The 14864-nt window shown below is 31.9% G+C and overlaps 2 protein-coding genes across 2 annotated transcripts; both read left to right on the top strand.

Moving 5' to 3' along the window:
• Positions 1–3760: 3760 nt before the first annotated feature.
• PGSIP8 (Nucleotide-diphospho-sugar transferases superfamily protein) lies at positions 3761–7920 on the top strand. The gene is made up of 5 exons (XM_012214589.2): positions 3761–4390; positions 5975–6233; positions 6332–6533; positions 6864–7011; positions 7116–7920. Exons 1-5 carry the CDS (start codon positions 4065–4067, stop codon positions 7654–7656), a joined length of 1476 nt encoding a protein of 491 aa, XP_012069979.1. The 5' UTR covers positions 3761–4064; the 3' UTR covers positions 7657–7920.
• A 3846-nt stretch (positions 7921–11766) lies between these two features.
• PME5 (Pectin lyase-like superfamily protein) lies at positions 11767–14737 on the top strand. Its single transcript, XM_012214590.3, has 5 exons — positions 11767–12238; positions 12426–12615; positions 12725–12931; positions 13934–14172; positions 14370–14737. Exons 1-5 carry the CDS (start codon positions 11946–11948, stop codon positions 14524–14526), a joined length of 1086 nt encoding a protein of 361 aa, XP_012069980.1. The 5' UTR covers positions 11767–11945; the 3' UTR covers positions 14527–14737.
• Positions 14738–14864: the final 127 nt, after the last annotated feature.

Raw genomic sequence — 14864 nt, 5'->3', positions numbered from 1 at the left:
AATGTTTTGGAAGCAATGCAAAAGGATCACATAGTGATTCAGTTTAGTCCAAGATCCATGGCCTGTGATCATCGCCTAGCCAGGCTCTTGCTGTAGAAGAAGAACTAGTCAGTCATACCAAACCCAATGACCCAAAAATACCTCAGCTAAACTAGGCTGGAAGAGGCCTTTTTGACATCTCTGTTCCTGTAGGTTGGATTATTAAACTGGGCCTCACGAAAACAGCAATTGGGTCAAATTTTGTTCAACAGTTGAAAAGGGGAAGAAAAGCAAAATCTTTTAAACACAAAATTTTGATTTATATAATTTAAATAAACAAAATATTAACATTTTTTTTAAAGACGGTTAGGTGAACCATTAATGTTGCTTTAATCCACATTTAATTAGTTCTGAAGAATTTTAATACAATAATTTATATTGTCATTAAAGGGTTAACAAAGGAACAAGACTTGACATTAATATGCAAATAATTTAGCTGGTTCTTTAATTTTGGTATGAATCCAAATCCACTACCAATAATTATTCTGAATAAAGGAGAAATTTCGGTTAAAAACAGTAACGCATAGCATGCAAGCGACTCCAATTTCTCCTTTATTCAGGAACCATGACCCAGTCTTAGCTGTTAAGCCAGTGTTAGTTTACCCTTTTTCAGCTTTAAATAACCAATCATTTGTTGGCCAAGTCTCCAATTTGGCTAGTGGTCTGGTCTGGTCAGGTCACTCGTTCTTGGGTTGGACTGGTTCGTTTGCTAAGGAGTCAACCGCGAGTAGAACTATACAATAAGAAAAAAAAAAAACGCGGTTAAACTTACAGAAAGTCAATAAAAATGGCTTCTACGGACTAGTTTGGGAGTCATAAGTGATCTTCAACCCTTTACACTCTATAATTCAAAGAAAAATACATTTTTTTCTGATTAAAAAAAAAAAAAATTGTCCTAGGCAGCAACAACTAATAAGGGAAGGGAAGGTTCCTTTTCCGTGGTATTTTTTATTTTTTTGTACAACCATTTCAAACTTTTGAAGGGAAGGTTCCTTTTCTCTAGCTTCCCCAGTAGCATCTACACCGTACACGGCCGTTATTATATGCACTAATCTACTTTACATATTGCTCAAACAAAAGATAAACAAATAATTTTTTATTAATTGATTAATTAATTAATCTCCTTCTTTAATTACAACTCTATTTGTTTAATAATAAAATAAAATATAAAAAAATATCTCTTTGCACTTTACTTGAGAAATATTTTGCATAATCACGTTCACCGGCCGGTTATTGGATAAGCTCGTTTTAGCCTGACGTTATCAGAAGATAATTGAAGTTGGCTGCATGTTTGTCTTTTAATTCTCGGATAATATCGGTCGGTAATAAATTAAATATTTAAAGAGTTTTTCATTTAATAATTAAGAGGTATTGGCCGATTTCATTACACCATCAGGCAAGCTTGGATTTTTTTTTTTTAATATATATATAATAAATTATTAATAAACATTATCTCAGTTTTATAATATTTGAATCGTGAACACAAATTCGATAATAAAAATATTTTTTAAAACTGTTGATAAATTTTTTATGAATTTAATAATTTTTGTGGGTTTTTACTGGATCAATCCATCAAAAGATAGAATTTTCTCAGCAAATATTTGTTCAATTTATAAAGATGAAACCATCGACTTTATTTAAAGAGGAAGAGTGCCGAACCATTTATCCCAACACCTGTGAGTCACTTATTAATACTTTATTTAAATAGTAAATCACAAAAGTATATCCCCAAGAAGAGAATGGCATCATACCTTCACTATAATTTATAAATATAAACATTTATGAAAGTATTGGCTGGCATTTCCTCATTGGACTATAATAGGAATTCAGAATCACTATCCTACTATATTTTCTGGGGGGGGGTGGGGTTTCATAAGATAACATGACAGTGAAGTGAGATTAGTGGGTTTTCAAATCATGAAATTAGAGGCCATTTTGTGAGGGACACGAGTGGTTTTTGGGTTAGGCATCTTTCTTATCTCATAGGACTCATAGCAAACAATAGAGACAAAAAATGTTACCTCACAAGAGCAAGTAGATACAATCAATACAATTAATCAAAATATAAATTAATTAATTTTCTAGTTGAGAACTAAGTTTCAAAAGGCTTATTTAATTTTAAGAGTTGCTTTGATATTAACACCAATTTTATTATATTCAAAAAAGTAAAAAACACCAATTTTATTTTGCAAATTGACAATGACTTTGCAAATCAAGCAAAAAAGATAGCACACATCCCTTTCTTGATGTGGCTAAAATAAAAAGAAATTTAAGCAATTTCTTTGGGAAGTGTCTAACCATAAAATGGTTAATTGTATTTGTCATGAACTACGTTAATTACGTGTTAAGTATATTTACGTGTCATATTTGTTTATTTAATTAAAGAAGTAACATTCGTGTCAAAATTAAAATATTAAAAAAATTATTTATAATGTTAATTAATAAAGATAAAATTCAAAGTATGCGGATTGGTCTTTCTACTTGTATGCAGAGAGTAAAAAATTTTAATTTAATAAGTGAAAATAAATATTAATTTTATTATATAACCCACGGTGTTCTTTAAACCTTAAACTTGTTAAAAGTACCAAATATCAATATTAGAAGAGAATAAGCACATGAGAACTAGCAGATTGCCATAAGGCATAAAGGAGCCAATCTAAACCCAAAAGGGCAAGGCGGTCAAATTCAACTGGCCATTAAAGCACCGAGTGGACCTTTTTCCAGTGGTTTCTGATTTTCAGCTGACCACTTCCAACAAGGCCCCACCTATGTGTCTCCCCTCACAAACCTTTTTTTTTTTTTTTTTTTTTTTTTTTGATATAACATGTTACGTTATCAAATTATATAATATATTAAAATTTGATAGAATTTTTCTTTTCTCAAGAAAAGAAACTATAAATTAATAATATAAATAGTTTATAATATTATAATTTATAATAAAAAATTAATAAAAAATTATATATAAAAATTAAATAAATTTACTTGCAATATATAAAATTAAATGAATTTACTTTTAATGTATAAAAAATTAATATTACAGACAACGTACTATCGTACATTTGAAAAAACTAATAATTAAAAAAGATTCAATTAATTAAACCCTAAATATTAGGGATATCATTTTATAAAAACTCTTTCAAACCTGTGAATGGTACCACAGATACTATGTCAGCAAACAATATATTCCATGCTGTAGTTAACAACATCACGAAAAATAAAATTGCATAGATTTGTTTTATTAAATAAGCTAGACTGAGTCAACGGGTGGAGAGAAGTGAGTCCACAATGTAGTTCTTATGATAATAATAATAATCTATAGCATACAAAAGTCCTTTTAAGCAGTGATGCTTTTTAATATAAAAATAAAAAAACTCTTTACACAAAATTATATATATAAATGTATAATTTAATTAAACGGATTAATTTATTCATTATCAATCCAATTAGCGGATTAACTAGCTTCCTTCGTTTGAAACTGTATCGGTAACATGCAATGCAAGAATAAATTAGTGAGAATTATTAGAATAAATTAGCTGTGAATTGGCTAATTAAGGGCCGATTTCTATATTTTAAAATCTGCACATGTAATTTCTGTATTTCACATTTCGTTTGTCATTATATTACAGTTTAAAAGAAAAAATAAATTTATCTCCCGACAAGTCTTTGTCCTCGACCAACGGCTGAGATGTTTATGTCGTCAAACTCTGTTCATTTTCACCGAGGCAAATAAATTGTCTCTTCTAATTACAGAATACTCCTTCCTTATAAGTGCTTTCTTTTTGCGCTTTCCCTTTCCTTTCCATTTTCCAAGCTCACCTCCTCTCTCTTTCCTTCTTTGCACATATATATGTCAACAGATTGCCATATCTATACATACATTGCTACAAACGCTTCAGCAAACACACATATTCTTATTCATTCATTTTTGGTATATTTATAAAGAGATTTTTTTTCTATCTCATATCTTTAATTGCTGAGATTTTTTTTATTAAATTTAGATAGCGCCACTGTTTCTTCTTGGTTTTATGGTTAAAACCCAGACGGGAAAATCAATGGCTTTTGGTGATAGGAAGATAAACACTTGGCTTTTACGGTTTTTGCTGCTTCTTCTCTTGGTTGTTTGTAAGACTGCGGCGTATGGAGAGATCAGACCGCCGCAGCAGCAGCAGCTCAAACAAGAGCAGCGGCATAGAAACGCGTACGCGACGATGATGTACATGGGAACGCCAAGGGACTATGAGTTCTACGTGGCTATACGTGTCATGATCAGATCCCTTGCTAGGCTTCATGTGGACGCTGATCTCGTCGTCATTGCCTCCGTCGACGTCCCGCTCCGTTGGGTTCATGCGCTGTAAGTTAACTCGCTCTCTCTTTCTCTCAAAATCTCAACCCTTCTTTTCTTTCATTTTTCGTTATTTGAATTAATTAAATTTAATTTTTTTTTATTGTGCGCCGTGGACCCTGGCGTAGTTTAGTTGATTCTGGGGTTTCCCGCCTGGCGTTAAACGAGCATTGATTAGATACAGTAAATTTATGCACCGCCCAGTTTTGTCCAATCAGTAATTACTAGGCAAGACGTCAAGTATTTTATTTTCTATCATTTTCAATTTTTACCAATTAAACTAATGCTTTTACTTTGTATTAGCAAGTTGTTATGAAAGAGACAATTTAAATTAAATTACATGAGAGCCATTACCTGGGTTTAACTTTTGGCATCATTTGGTTGTGGCTGTGGTAGTGGTTACTTGTTATTATGAAGAGAAAGGAGAGCATAATCAGCAAAATTTTATATTCTAATATATGTATTTTTTTTAACTCTTTAAATTAACAGAAATTCTTATAATGAAACTACTCGATTCTCAATGTTCCAACTTTTAATAATACATATGATTTGCAAATTTCACATTCAAAAGGAGGGAGGGGTATGATGGTCACCATTCGTGATGCTCAACGTTCGAGCTTTTCATAATACATATGATTTGCGAATTTCCCATTCAAAAGGAGGGAGGGGTATGATGGTCACCGTTCATGACACGTTTATGACCTTTTTAGTGTTAGGAAATTTAGGCAATGGCTTTGCTTTCTAATGAGTCATAACTCATAAGTGGTTTCTAGTGCTTCTTGTTGGGCCCTTGGTTAGAATTTCAAAGGTATTTATCACGAATCGATAAGACGCAAGTGGAAATCCAATTGGGAACCCAACTTCACTTTTTGCATATCCTATTTGAAAAATTGAGCATATACTTATGGAGTTATAGTTTTTTAACTTTTACATGAGAAAGGAAAGATTAAATCTCATTAAAGAAGTAATTTTTCTTTTTAAATTAAAATTTGATTCAAACTTGAATTTGCGATGCCATAGTCTTAAGAATGATGAATATAAATTAATAATTTCTTTTGGTGCTGTCTTTTCCAAAAGCATAAAAGAGGTTAAAAACATGGGTGGAATTTTCTGATAGCCAGTTCAAACCAAACAGAACAGCCTGCAAGGTTTAATAATTAATTTAAGATATTTTTTGTAGTTGACCAATAGCTGAGGGATGTCATGTGATCTATTACCAATTTTCTTTTTCTATATGCATCTGCCAAATGTTATCCGCAAGTCAATTCTCTATTTCTATTTTTAAGTGCCTGCCAAAACCTCCCCATGTGCCACACCCAGATGAGAGATTCAGTAAAATAATGACCTAAATTATTATTTTATTTTCAAATTCAACTCTGTTATAATATAAAAGACATCCATCAATATTTAATATGAAAAATTATAGGCCATTGGATATTGTTATTATTTCTGCATATAAATTTTGTAACCATCATGAAATTTTTCTGTCAGTGTGGAAATTGTACTTATTGGTCAACGTATTTTCTTTTTCTTGGAAGGAACTAAGGAAGTGATAAGTGATGGTAACTGATAAGTTGTGCTTTTATGTTCCAGTGAACAGGAAGATGGAGCAAAAGTAGTAAGAGTAGAAAATGTGAATAATCCATACAAGAACCAAGACAATTTTGACAGGAGATTTAAGTTGACATTGAATAAACTCTATGCATGGAGCCTCGTAGACTATGACAGAGTTGTAATGCTTGATGCTGATAATCTTTTTCTTCGAAAACCCGATGAATTGTTCCAATGTGGACAGTTCTGTGCAGTCTTCATCAACCCATGTATCTTCCACACTGGCCTTTTTGTGTTGCAGGTAATTTTCATTTTCAATCTACAGCATTTATTTCATTGAAGGTATATCTTTTTTCTTTTCACGTGCCAAATTTTGACTTGAGGATATTGGTGTTGCAGCCATCGATGACAGTGTTTAAGGACATGCTTCATCAATTGGATATTGGATTAGATAATTCAGATGGTGCAGACCAGGGTTTTATTGGGGGCTACTTTCCTGACCTGCTTGACAAGCCTATGTTCTATCCTCCTGCTAATGGAACTAAGCTTGAAGGATCTTACAGGCTTCCTTTAGGCTACCAAATGGATGCATCTTATTATTGTGAGTAGGCCAAGGAATATTAAATCTATGTTTCATTGCAATTCTTGCTAATTCTCTCACTAGATTATGAGTATGTCTGGCATTAAGGTTGAAAGTACTTTCCAGAAAAACACTATTTTATATACTGTTGAGAAAAACAGTTCAAATTGCAGTTTAATTATTCTGTAACTGTTATGATTGAAATTTGTGAAATTCATTTAAAAACTTAATAAAGTATATCAAAATGTTTTTCTCAACAGCAACACAAACAACAATGCCAAACAAACTATATATCTGTACATTATATGACTGTATTTTTTCTAAACTGTATTCCATTTTTGCTAACTCCAGATCTTCGTCTCCGGTGGAATGTACCCTGCGGGCCAAATAGTGTGATTACTTTCCCAGGTGCACCATGGTTGAAACCATGGTACTGGTGGTCATGGCCTGTTTTGCCATTAGGTATACAATGGCATGAACAGCGACTTCAAAGTCTTGGGTAAGTACATGCTCTTAATTTATGTGTTGTTGGCTCTTACAAGTATGATAAATAAAACAAAGAAATTTACAATGAATTATTAGTAACACAACTTTGTTCTGCAGATATGGAGCAGAAATGCCTATGGCATTTATTCAGTGCATAGTATATTTAGGAATAATTGCAGTAACACGGCTAGCTCGACCAAGTCTTTCAAAGCTTTGTTACAGGCAAACAGACAAGAGCAACTCCTTAATACAAGCTGGTCTTAAACTGATAGCAATATGGTCAATACTTGCAGCCTATGTTCTCCCATTCTTTATTATTCCTTGTACAATTCATCCACTGTTAGGTTGGGCATTGTACTTAGTCGGCTCATTTACGCTTTGCTCTATAGCAATCAACGCGTTTATGCTACCGATGTTGCATGTTTTGTCTCCTTGGCTAGGAATATTTGGTGTGCTTCTAGTCATGGCATGTCCTTGGTATCCTGATGGTGTTGTAAGAGCCTTAGCTGTTTTTGGATACGCCTTCTGTTGTGCACCTTTTGCCTGGACATCTTTAGTTAAACTCATGGCATCCCTTCAACTATCACTTGAAAGGGAAGTCTTTTTGCCTAGATTAGGCGAATCTTTGCCGCCTTCTGGATTCAACAAGTTGTACTAAAGGGATCAGAGGTTTAATCGTTGCGAGGACTTGAAATGATCATGTTGATGATTCTTTACAGATTCTTGAAGGTGATAGATTTTCTTTATTGGAAGGAAAGATCTCATGGGGAAGCTTGATTTTGCATATAAAACTTCATTGAATGTATAGCAGAGCCAAGGGGTCATATTTCTGGTATTTCTGTTACCTCTTGGATTTGCACTATTTATATTACTATTTGTAGCTGACTTGATGAGAAATTGAAAAACTTAAATCTTTTGTACATATGCCGCTCTTTCTTCTGCCCTCTTCTTTCTTTTTATTTTAACACTTCGTTTGAATTATACTGATTGCTTTTGTTCTTGAATTCATAAAATCTTGGAATTGCTGGATTTTTTTTTTCAGTTAGGTTTTTCAGGATTGAATTCATAACATCGCAGTTATTGAAACAATCTTAATTTCTCATTAATGCTTGAAGTTTGAGTTCGATTCTATATGAAAACTCAAAGTTTTTTCTTATAAAACCCTTGTAAGTTAGAATAGCTTCAACAAAATAAATATTTACAACAATGGGTTTACGAGAATGATTTATTTAGAGCTGGTCCATGTGCCGATTACGTGCATGTGGATCGAACTAATAAAAAATATATTTTTTTTAAATAAGGATATTTTTTATCATTTATTGAAAAATAAGAAAGTTTAAGTGGGAACAATTTTTTAAAAATTATATATTATGACTTGTTTGATGTATAGATATGGGCCCATAGGTTGAGTGTAAGTTTTATCCTTGGATTTACATTGTGAGAAGTAAAAATGATATTGACTTGCTTATTCCATAGATCAAATTAATGAAAATATAAATTTTCAGCTATATTTGCTTATATTGGGAAATAAAATAAAATAGAAATAATTATTTTAAAATTTATATTTTTATTAGTTTATTTTGTGGTTAGACCATGAATCCGATTTATCCAAATATAATCCATTTTAAATAAAGAAGTTGGAGATTCACGCAAGATGCAAGAGCGTTGAAACATCACCTCAAGCTGATGGAAATAATTAAGTTGATTATGCATAAACGTAATTGGATAAGCATAAATTTGAGAAAAAATGAGAGACAAACGTCTGAAATGATTTGGTTAACATCCTCCGTGAATTGTTATATGCCCAAGTTCGTAAGCACATTATAAGAAAAAGAGGTAGATTTAAAATTGTCTGAAAAATTGATCTTAATGTGCATTAATTTTTTTTTTTTTTGAAAAATATAATTCGTTAGTAATAAAATCAAGTATTATAAATATTCAATTAGACCATACATAGAACTTATGATTTATTATCATAATTAATAGAAAGTTTGTTGATCATTCAACAACAAAAGAATTATTTATATTCTTTTGAATAATAAAATTAAAATTAAAAAAAAATAATATTGAATTTTTCCGCTTGAAGATAACTTTGATCGATATAAATCTTCATAGTAGCAACTTGTCCTTTAATTGATTTGAACAACAAAATAACTTCTCCAGATCTTCTATGCTTGGATTGCTTTTCCAAAAATTTATTGTGTATGACGTACACGGATGAGTTCAAGCCACTATGCATTAATAGCATCAATGGAAGAACATGTCACACTACCAGGTTCCATTGATCGGAAATACACGTCAGTAAAACAAAACATAAATTCTCCAACAAAATAAAATCAAATATCATACCCTTTAAGAACAACTCTTCAAATATGGAGACAAAGCAATAATAACAAAAAAAAAAACAAAGAAAAAACATATCTATTAAAAGAAAATATATCTGAATTTATTAAAAACAAATAAAAGATTAGGAAGGAAAAGAAAAAAAATAGAAGGCTATCGCTGATTAACAACGACAGTCTCAAATAAAAGCTATGATTACATAAACTAGAGAGAAAAAGAGCTGTGCATTTAATTATTAATAGAGTAGAATGAGAATAAAATTTCATACAAATGGAGTAATCCCCGATTATAGAGGATTAAGGCTTAGTTATTGAATTGTAATAAACAATGATTATATCGATTTTATAATATGTTAGATATGTACAATGAGCTTTGGGTACTTCGGCCTAGAGAGCAATGATTCGTGTGAGAGAAGCCCAATGTTGTCGCATCCATAAACTTGATCGTACTATGGATGTCCTAATAATATTTAACAAACATACCACTTCCCCAATCTTTGCAATCATGGTCCCATTCTGAGTTCCCGACCCAAAATTTACTCCGCTTTTCTTTTTTTTTTTTTTTTGATTGATAAAGGAAAAAAGAGGATAATAATAAAGATAAATAAAAGGGAAATGAAAAATATCTTTTTGGTCTTTTGTGGGTCCAAATCTATAATCAATACAATCATCATGACAGACTTTGATTTTTAGGGGCATTTTTGTCAGAAAAGGCAATCCACGTACGAGTTTGGGTAAGTTTGTCCCATGCCCTACTCGAGAAAATTAATTTTTTTATGAAAAAAAAGTGTGTAAAAATTTGTCTAGTCCCAACGTTCGAAAAACTGAATTTTCAAAACAAATAGGACCCACATGATTACGACCACAAGAAAATTAATAATAAATGTATCAAATATATACACTACAGGTAATAAGAGCTAGGCAGAGAAAAAGCTACAATACAAAATAAGTATATAACCATGCCTGAACCATAATGTTGGTCATGCACGCCTCAGCCACCCGCCACCCACCCACCCACCACATCTTGGCCACAGGTGACCGTTTTAGAGATTTAGATTAAAAGGAAATGGATAATTAAGAGGGTTTTGTGTTGTCTCTTATTTCTTTTTCTGGTTTTTAATGTTTGTTTTCCAAAATTAAAGTATGTATTTCTTAGAAATTAAGCTGAAAATATATATAAATAAATACCATTTTAAAGAAAATGCTTGGAGCCAATGTTTGAATACCGTACCCTACAGCACTGAAGTAACCCAAGAATCTGAATTATGGAGATTTTTGACACAAATATCTAACATTTCTATTAACAGTTTAAGCTATGCACTATTAAATTATAAATATTTTTTAAAATAAGTTTAAAGTTACTATAATTCTATGTTCGATTCATACATTCTTCAAGAATTATATTTTGAATGTTTGTCCCAAAATTTAAATATTGATAAACAAAAATGTGAAACAAACTCATTTTTTCAATATTTAAGGTTTAAAATATGTAGCAGATTGTTATTAATTAAGCAAATAAAGCCTTCAATAGTTCAAGTCACAATGTTATGGGTTTGGCAGAAACTGTTACTTTGTTAGATATTTCCTGTTTCATCATCATGTTCTTCATCTTTTTTTTTTTTTTTTTTTTTTTTTGAAAATCATCATCTTCTTCATCTGATTATTACAGTGGGTCTTTATTTCCGGCTAGCTTCTAATCCAGGTGATTAATAGTATAAATATTAATAAAATTCTTCCAATTAAGGCTTATCAGAATCTCATTAGACCTAATCCCAACAAAGAAAACATTCTCTTTGATTTACTGTAATAAGATTATTATTTTATATTAATACTCAGGTAATCATTTTGTATTAATAATCAGGCTTGTCCGGTGATTATTTTGTATTACATTCAACAATTAACCATATAATGAGTATTTTTTTTTTTTAAATGACCAATTATTCTGCAATTACAAAAATAGGTCAATTTTCAACTCTACTCAGATTAATTGTAGACTAGCAACATATATATTTCAAATACTATCATGTATAGACGTTTAGAATATAAAGAAGTATCTCAGTCGAGTGCATGCACTAATTAATAATGGCTAAACGACGTGGAAAATAACAGTATATCTAAAAACGACAAAAGAATAGAGCTAAGAGACATACCATTACCCAGGTGCGCATCTAACAAAAGTAACGGAAAACCAAAGAAATACTGCCCCCACTTGCAGAGGGACTCCATTAATTATATGTACAAAATCCAGCCAAATAACACTACCATAAAGCTATAGAGCCGTAATAACCTACATGTCCCCTAAAACAAAATAAAAATGACCGTTACAAGAAGACCTTAGCTCTTAAAAAATAAAACTATGAAAATCAAAAATAAAAATAAAATAATTATAAAGTAACTTTACCCTTAGAGCATTAATATTACAAATGTGCCTAACTTTCTCTTTCATGTACTTGGCTTGCATTTCTGTATATTATTTATAAAAGCTCTTGAAGGACAATAAATCAAACAAGAAGAAATTCAGTCTATGACATTCTGCGAATCTCCTTCCTTCCTTCTCTCTTTTTCTCTATACCATTATATTCTCTGACCATTTATTGCTATTTTAATGGCTTCTTTTAATTGTTTCTGTTTTATTTTGGCTTTGTTTTTATTGCAGTATGCACCATGTTTAGTTACAAGTCGTTCTATTTTCAGGTACAGGCTCAACTCTGTTAATGCTACTGGCTCAAACAACTCCACCAAGCACCACCAAAAATGGGTTGGACCCGTCGGCCACCGTGTCATCACCGTCGATGTTAATGGGTACGGCGAGTTTCGGTCTGTCCAAGCTGCCGTTGATTCTGTTCCGGAGAATAATACAGAAAATGTGATGTTATTAATTAGCGCTGGCTATTACATGTAATACTTTTCTCTAATCTGTTATATATATGCATACTCTTACTGGTTAATACAAGTTAGAACCAGCTTGTCGAAGGAACTTTCTAAAGTAAGCAAAACCGTGGATTTAGTGTCACGGGACAACAGTAAATAGTTTTTGTTTATCAAAATATTTTTCAAAAAATATTGATGGTGGTGGTGGGTGCAGAGAGAAGGTGGTGGTGCCGGTGACAAAACCATACATAACGTTTCAAGGAGAAGGAAGAGACGTGACCTTCATCGAATGGCATGATAGAGCAAGCGATCCTGGTCCCAATGGACAGCAGCTACGTACTTACAGAACAGCTTCTGTTACTGTTTTTGCCAGTTATTTCTCTGCTAGAAACATCAGCTTCAAGGTATATATATATATATATATATATATGCATGTACATATCAAAATGACAAAATTAATGAAGTTAAACACGTTAATTAATTTTATATTAAGTTAATTATTTATGCATGTAGAATACAGCACCGGCACCAATGCCCGGAATGCAAGGGTGGCAAGCGGCGGCCTTTAGAATATCCGGTGATAAGGCCTACTTCTCAGGCTGTGGATTCTACGGTGCACAAGACACTCTCTGTGATGATGCTGGCAGACATTACTTCAAGGAATGCTATATTGAAGGCTCTATTGACTTCATTTTTGGAAATGGCCGCTCCATGTACAAAGTAATCAACTTTCATTCTCTCTTTTATCCAATTACATTCTTTGAATTAAACCCATTCAAGAGTTAAAGCTTGAACTTGAAAAATATCGAATTTTTCAAAGGTCTGACTCATAATTTTCTGCATAAATTAAGGTCTGAGTTCGATCCATAAACATGTTTTTAAAGAATAAACCATCATTAACTAAACTATTTATATATATAGAGCATAATATTGAGATAAATATTAATTAAAATACATTAATACAGATGGGTCGATAAGAGTAAAGAATTCTCGTGACTTTATGGGGACACATTTTGAAATGGAAAGGACAGAATCTATGACATAAATGAGGGAAAACGATGTCTATGTACTGGTCTTTTTTCTTTTTTTTTTTTTTTAATCTTTCGGGTCTGTCTGCCTGCCTGTTGTCTGTAAAGTGAAAAAAGCAAGGAAACTTTTACTTTTTTTTTTTTAATCTCTGATCCATACCAATTTTAGGTGTCAGTGAACAGTGATGGTGGTGCCCAACTTACTAAAAGTCTAAAAGCAAACGGAAATATATAAGGGAAGAACATCAAAGGCAGTGCCAACCATCTGCTAGCCAACTGTCAACTGACTTTGCTGCCATTAATCACTAATCCATATGATTAGTTAATTCTTTATTAATATACCAAGCCTATCAGACATTACATTACATACAGTATGAACTTTAACCGTTTTACCATTTTTCATAAAGTCATAGATACCCTTTATAGAGCAATCATTAATTGCTGATGATTATGTTCTATAAAGTGTGATTTTATTGTATTAGGAGGTCAAAGTTGAGAAAGTTTGCATGTTCACTTCTTAGACAACCGTACATTGATTTTTTTTTTTTTTTACCTCACATGTTCTTTTTTTTTTTTTTTTTTTTTTTGTTTAAATTATAATTTATTGGAGTTAAACAATAACGATTATACCAACAGCGACACTTTGTTTTAAATCCCATTAGCCTAAGTTTTGATTATTGATTGATTGACGCAGAACTGCGAGCTACATTCAATAGCTACTAGATTTGGATCCATTGCGGCCCAAGATAGAAACTCTCCAGATGAGAAAACAGGCTTTGCTTTTCTTGGCTGTAGAGTAACGGGAACTGGCCCATTGTATGTGGGCCGGGCTATGGGCCAGTACTCAAGGATAGTATATTCTTACACTTACTTTGATGACCTGGTTGCACACGGTGGCTGGGATGATTGGGACCACGTCAGCAACAAAAACAAGTAAATAATTACTGCTCTATATTATATATACGGCTATCTAAAATTTCGTTCGGCAACAATTCTAAATTAGTTTTATAGTCAAAATATTAATTTTATTATTTGAAGGAGTGAAAGCAACGCTTTAATATTTAATAGTTAGGTAATTTTTGGTGATTTAACATTGACGGTTACTTTTTGTTTTTTGTCTTAAACTTCAGGACCGCGTTTTTTGGAGTGTACAGATGCTACGGGCCAGGAGCCGCAAAAGTGAGAGGTGTTTCATGGGCAAGAGAGTTGGATTTTGAATCAGCCCACAAGTTCCTAGCAAAGAGCTTTGTAAATGGGAGGCACTGGATCGCACCCTCTGATGCTTAGCCACACGATTTTAGCAATTTTCTTTTTGAGCATTCATTCATATATATGTATAATAAATATATTCTTTTTACAGATTTCATTCATTGATTCAATTGCAATAAAGCTTCTTGTTTCAATAATTTTCTTTCACCCTTGTAAAATTACCTAGCTTGTTGAAGTTATATTTGTATCCTGTTTCGTATAAATAAATTCAAAAAATGAAATTCACCGATCTCACTTTCTTGCATTGAATTTATAGAATGGATGTTTTTTTTTTTTTTTTTTTCGGCTTACCCAACATGAAGACAGAAATAAAATTTCTAATAAATTCTGAGAATTTGGTCAAATTTATATAAATC

The sequence above is a fragment of the Jatropha curcas genome, chromosome 4, assembly GCF_041381405.1.
Source record: "Jatropha curcas cultivar XTBG-Jc1 chromosome 4, XTBG_Jcur_1.0, whole genome shotgun sequence".
Taxonomy (NCBI): Eukaryota; Viridiplantae; Streptophyta; class Magnoliopsida; order Malpighiales; family Euphorbiaceae; genus Jatropha; species Jatropha curcas.
Note: the sequence above shows the minus strand (reverse complement) of the source record. Positions and strands in the feature narration are given on the sequence as shown.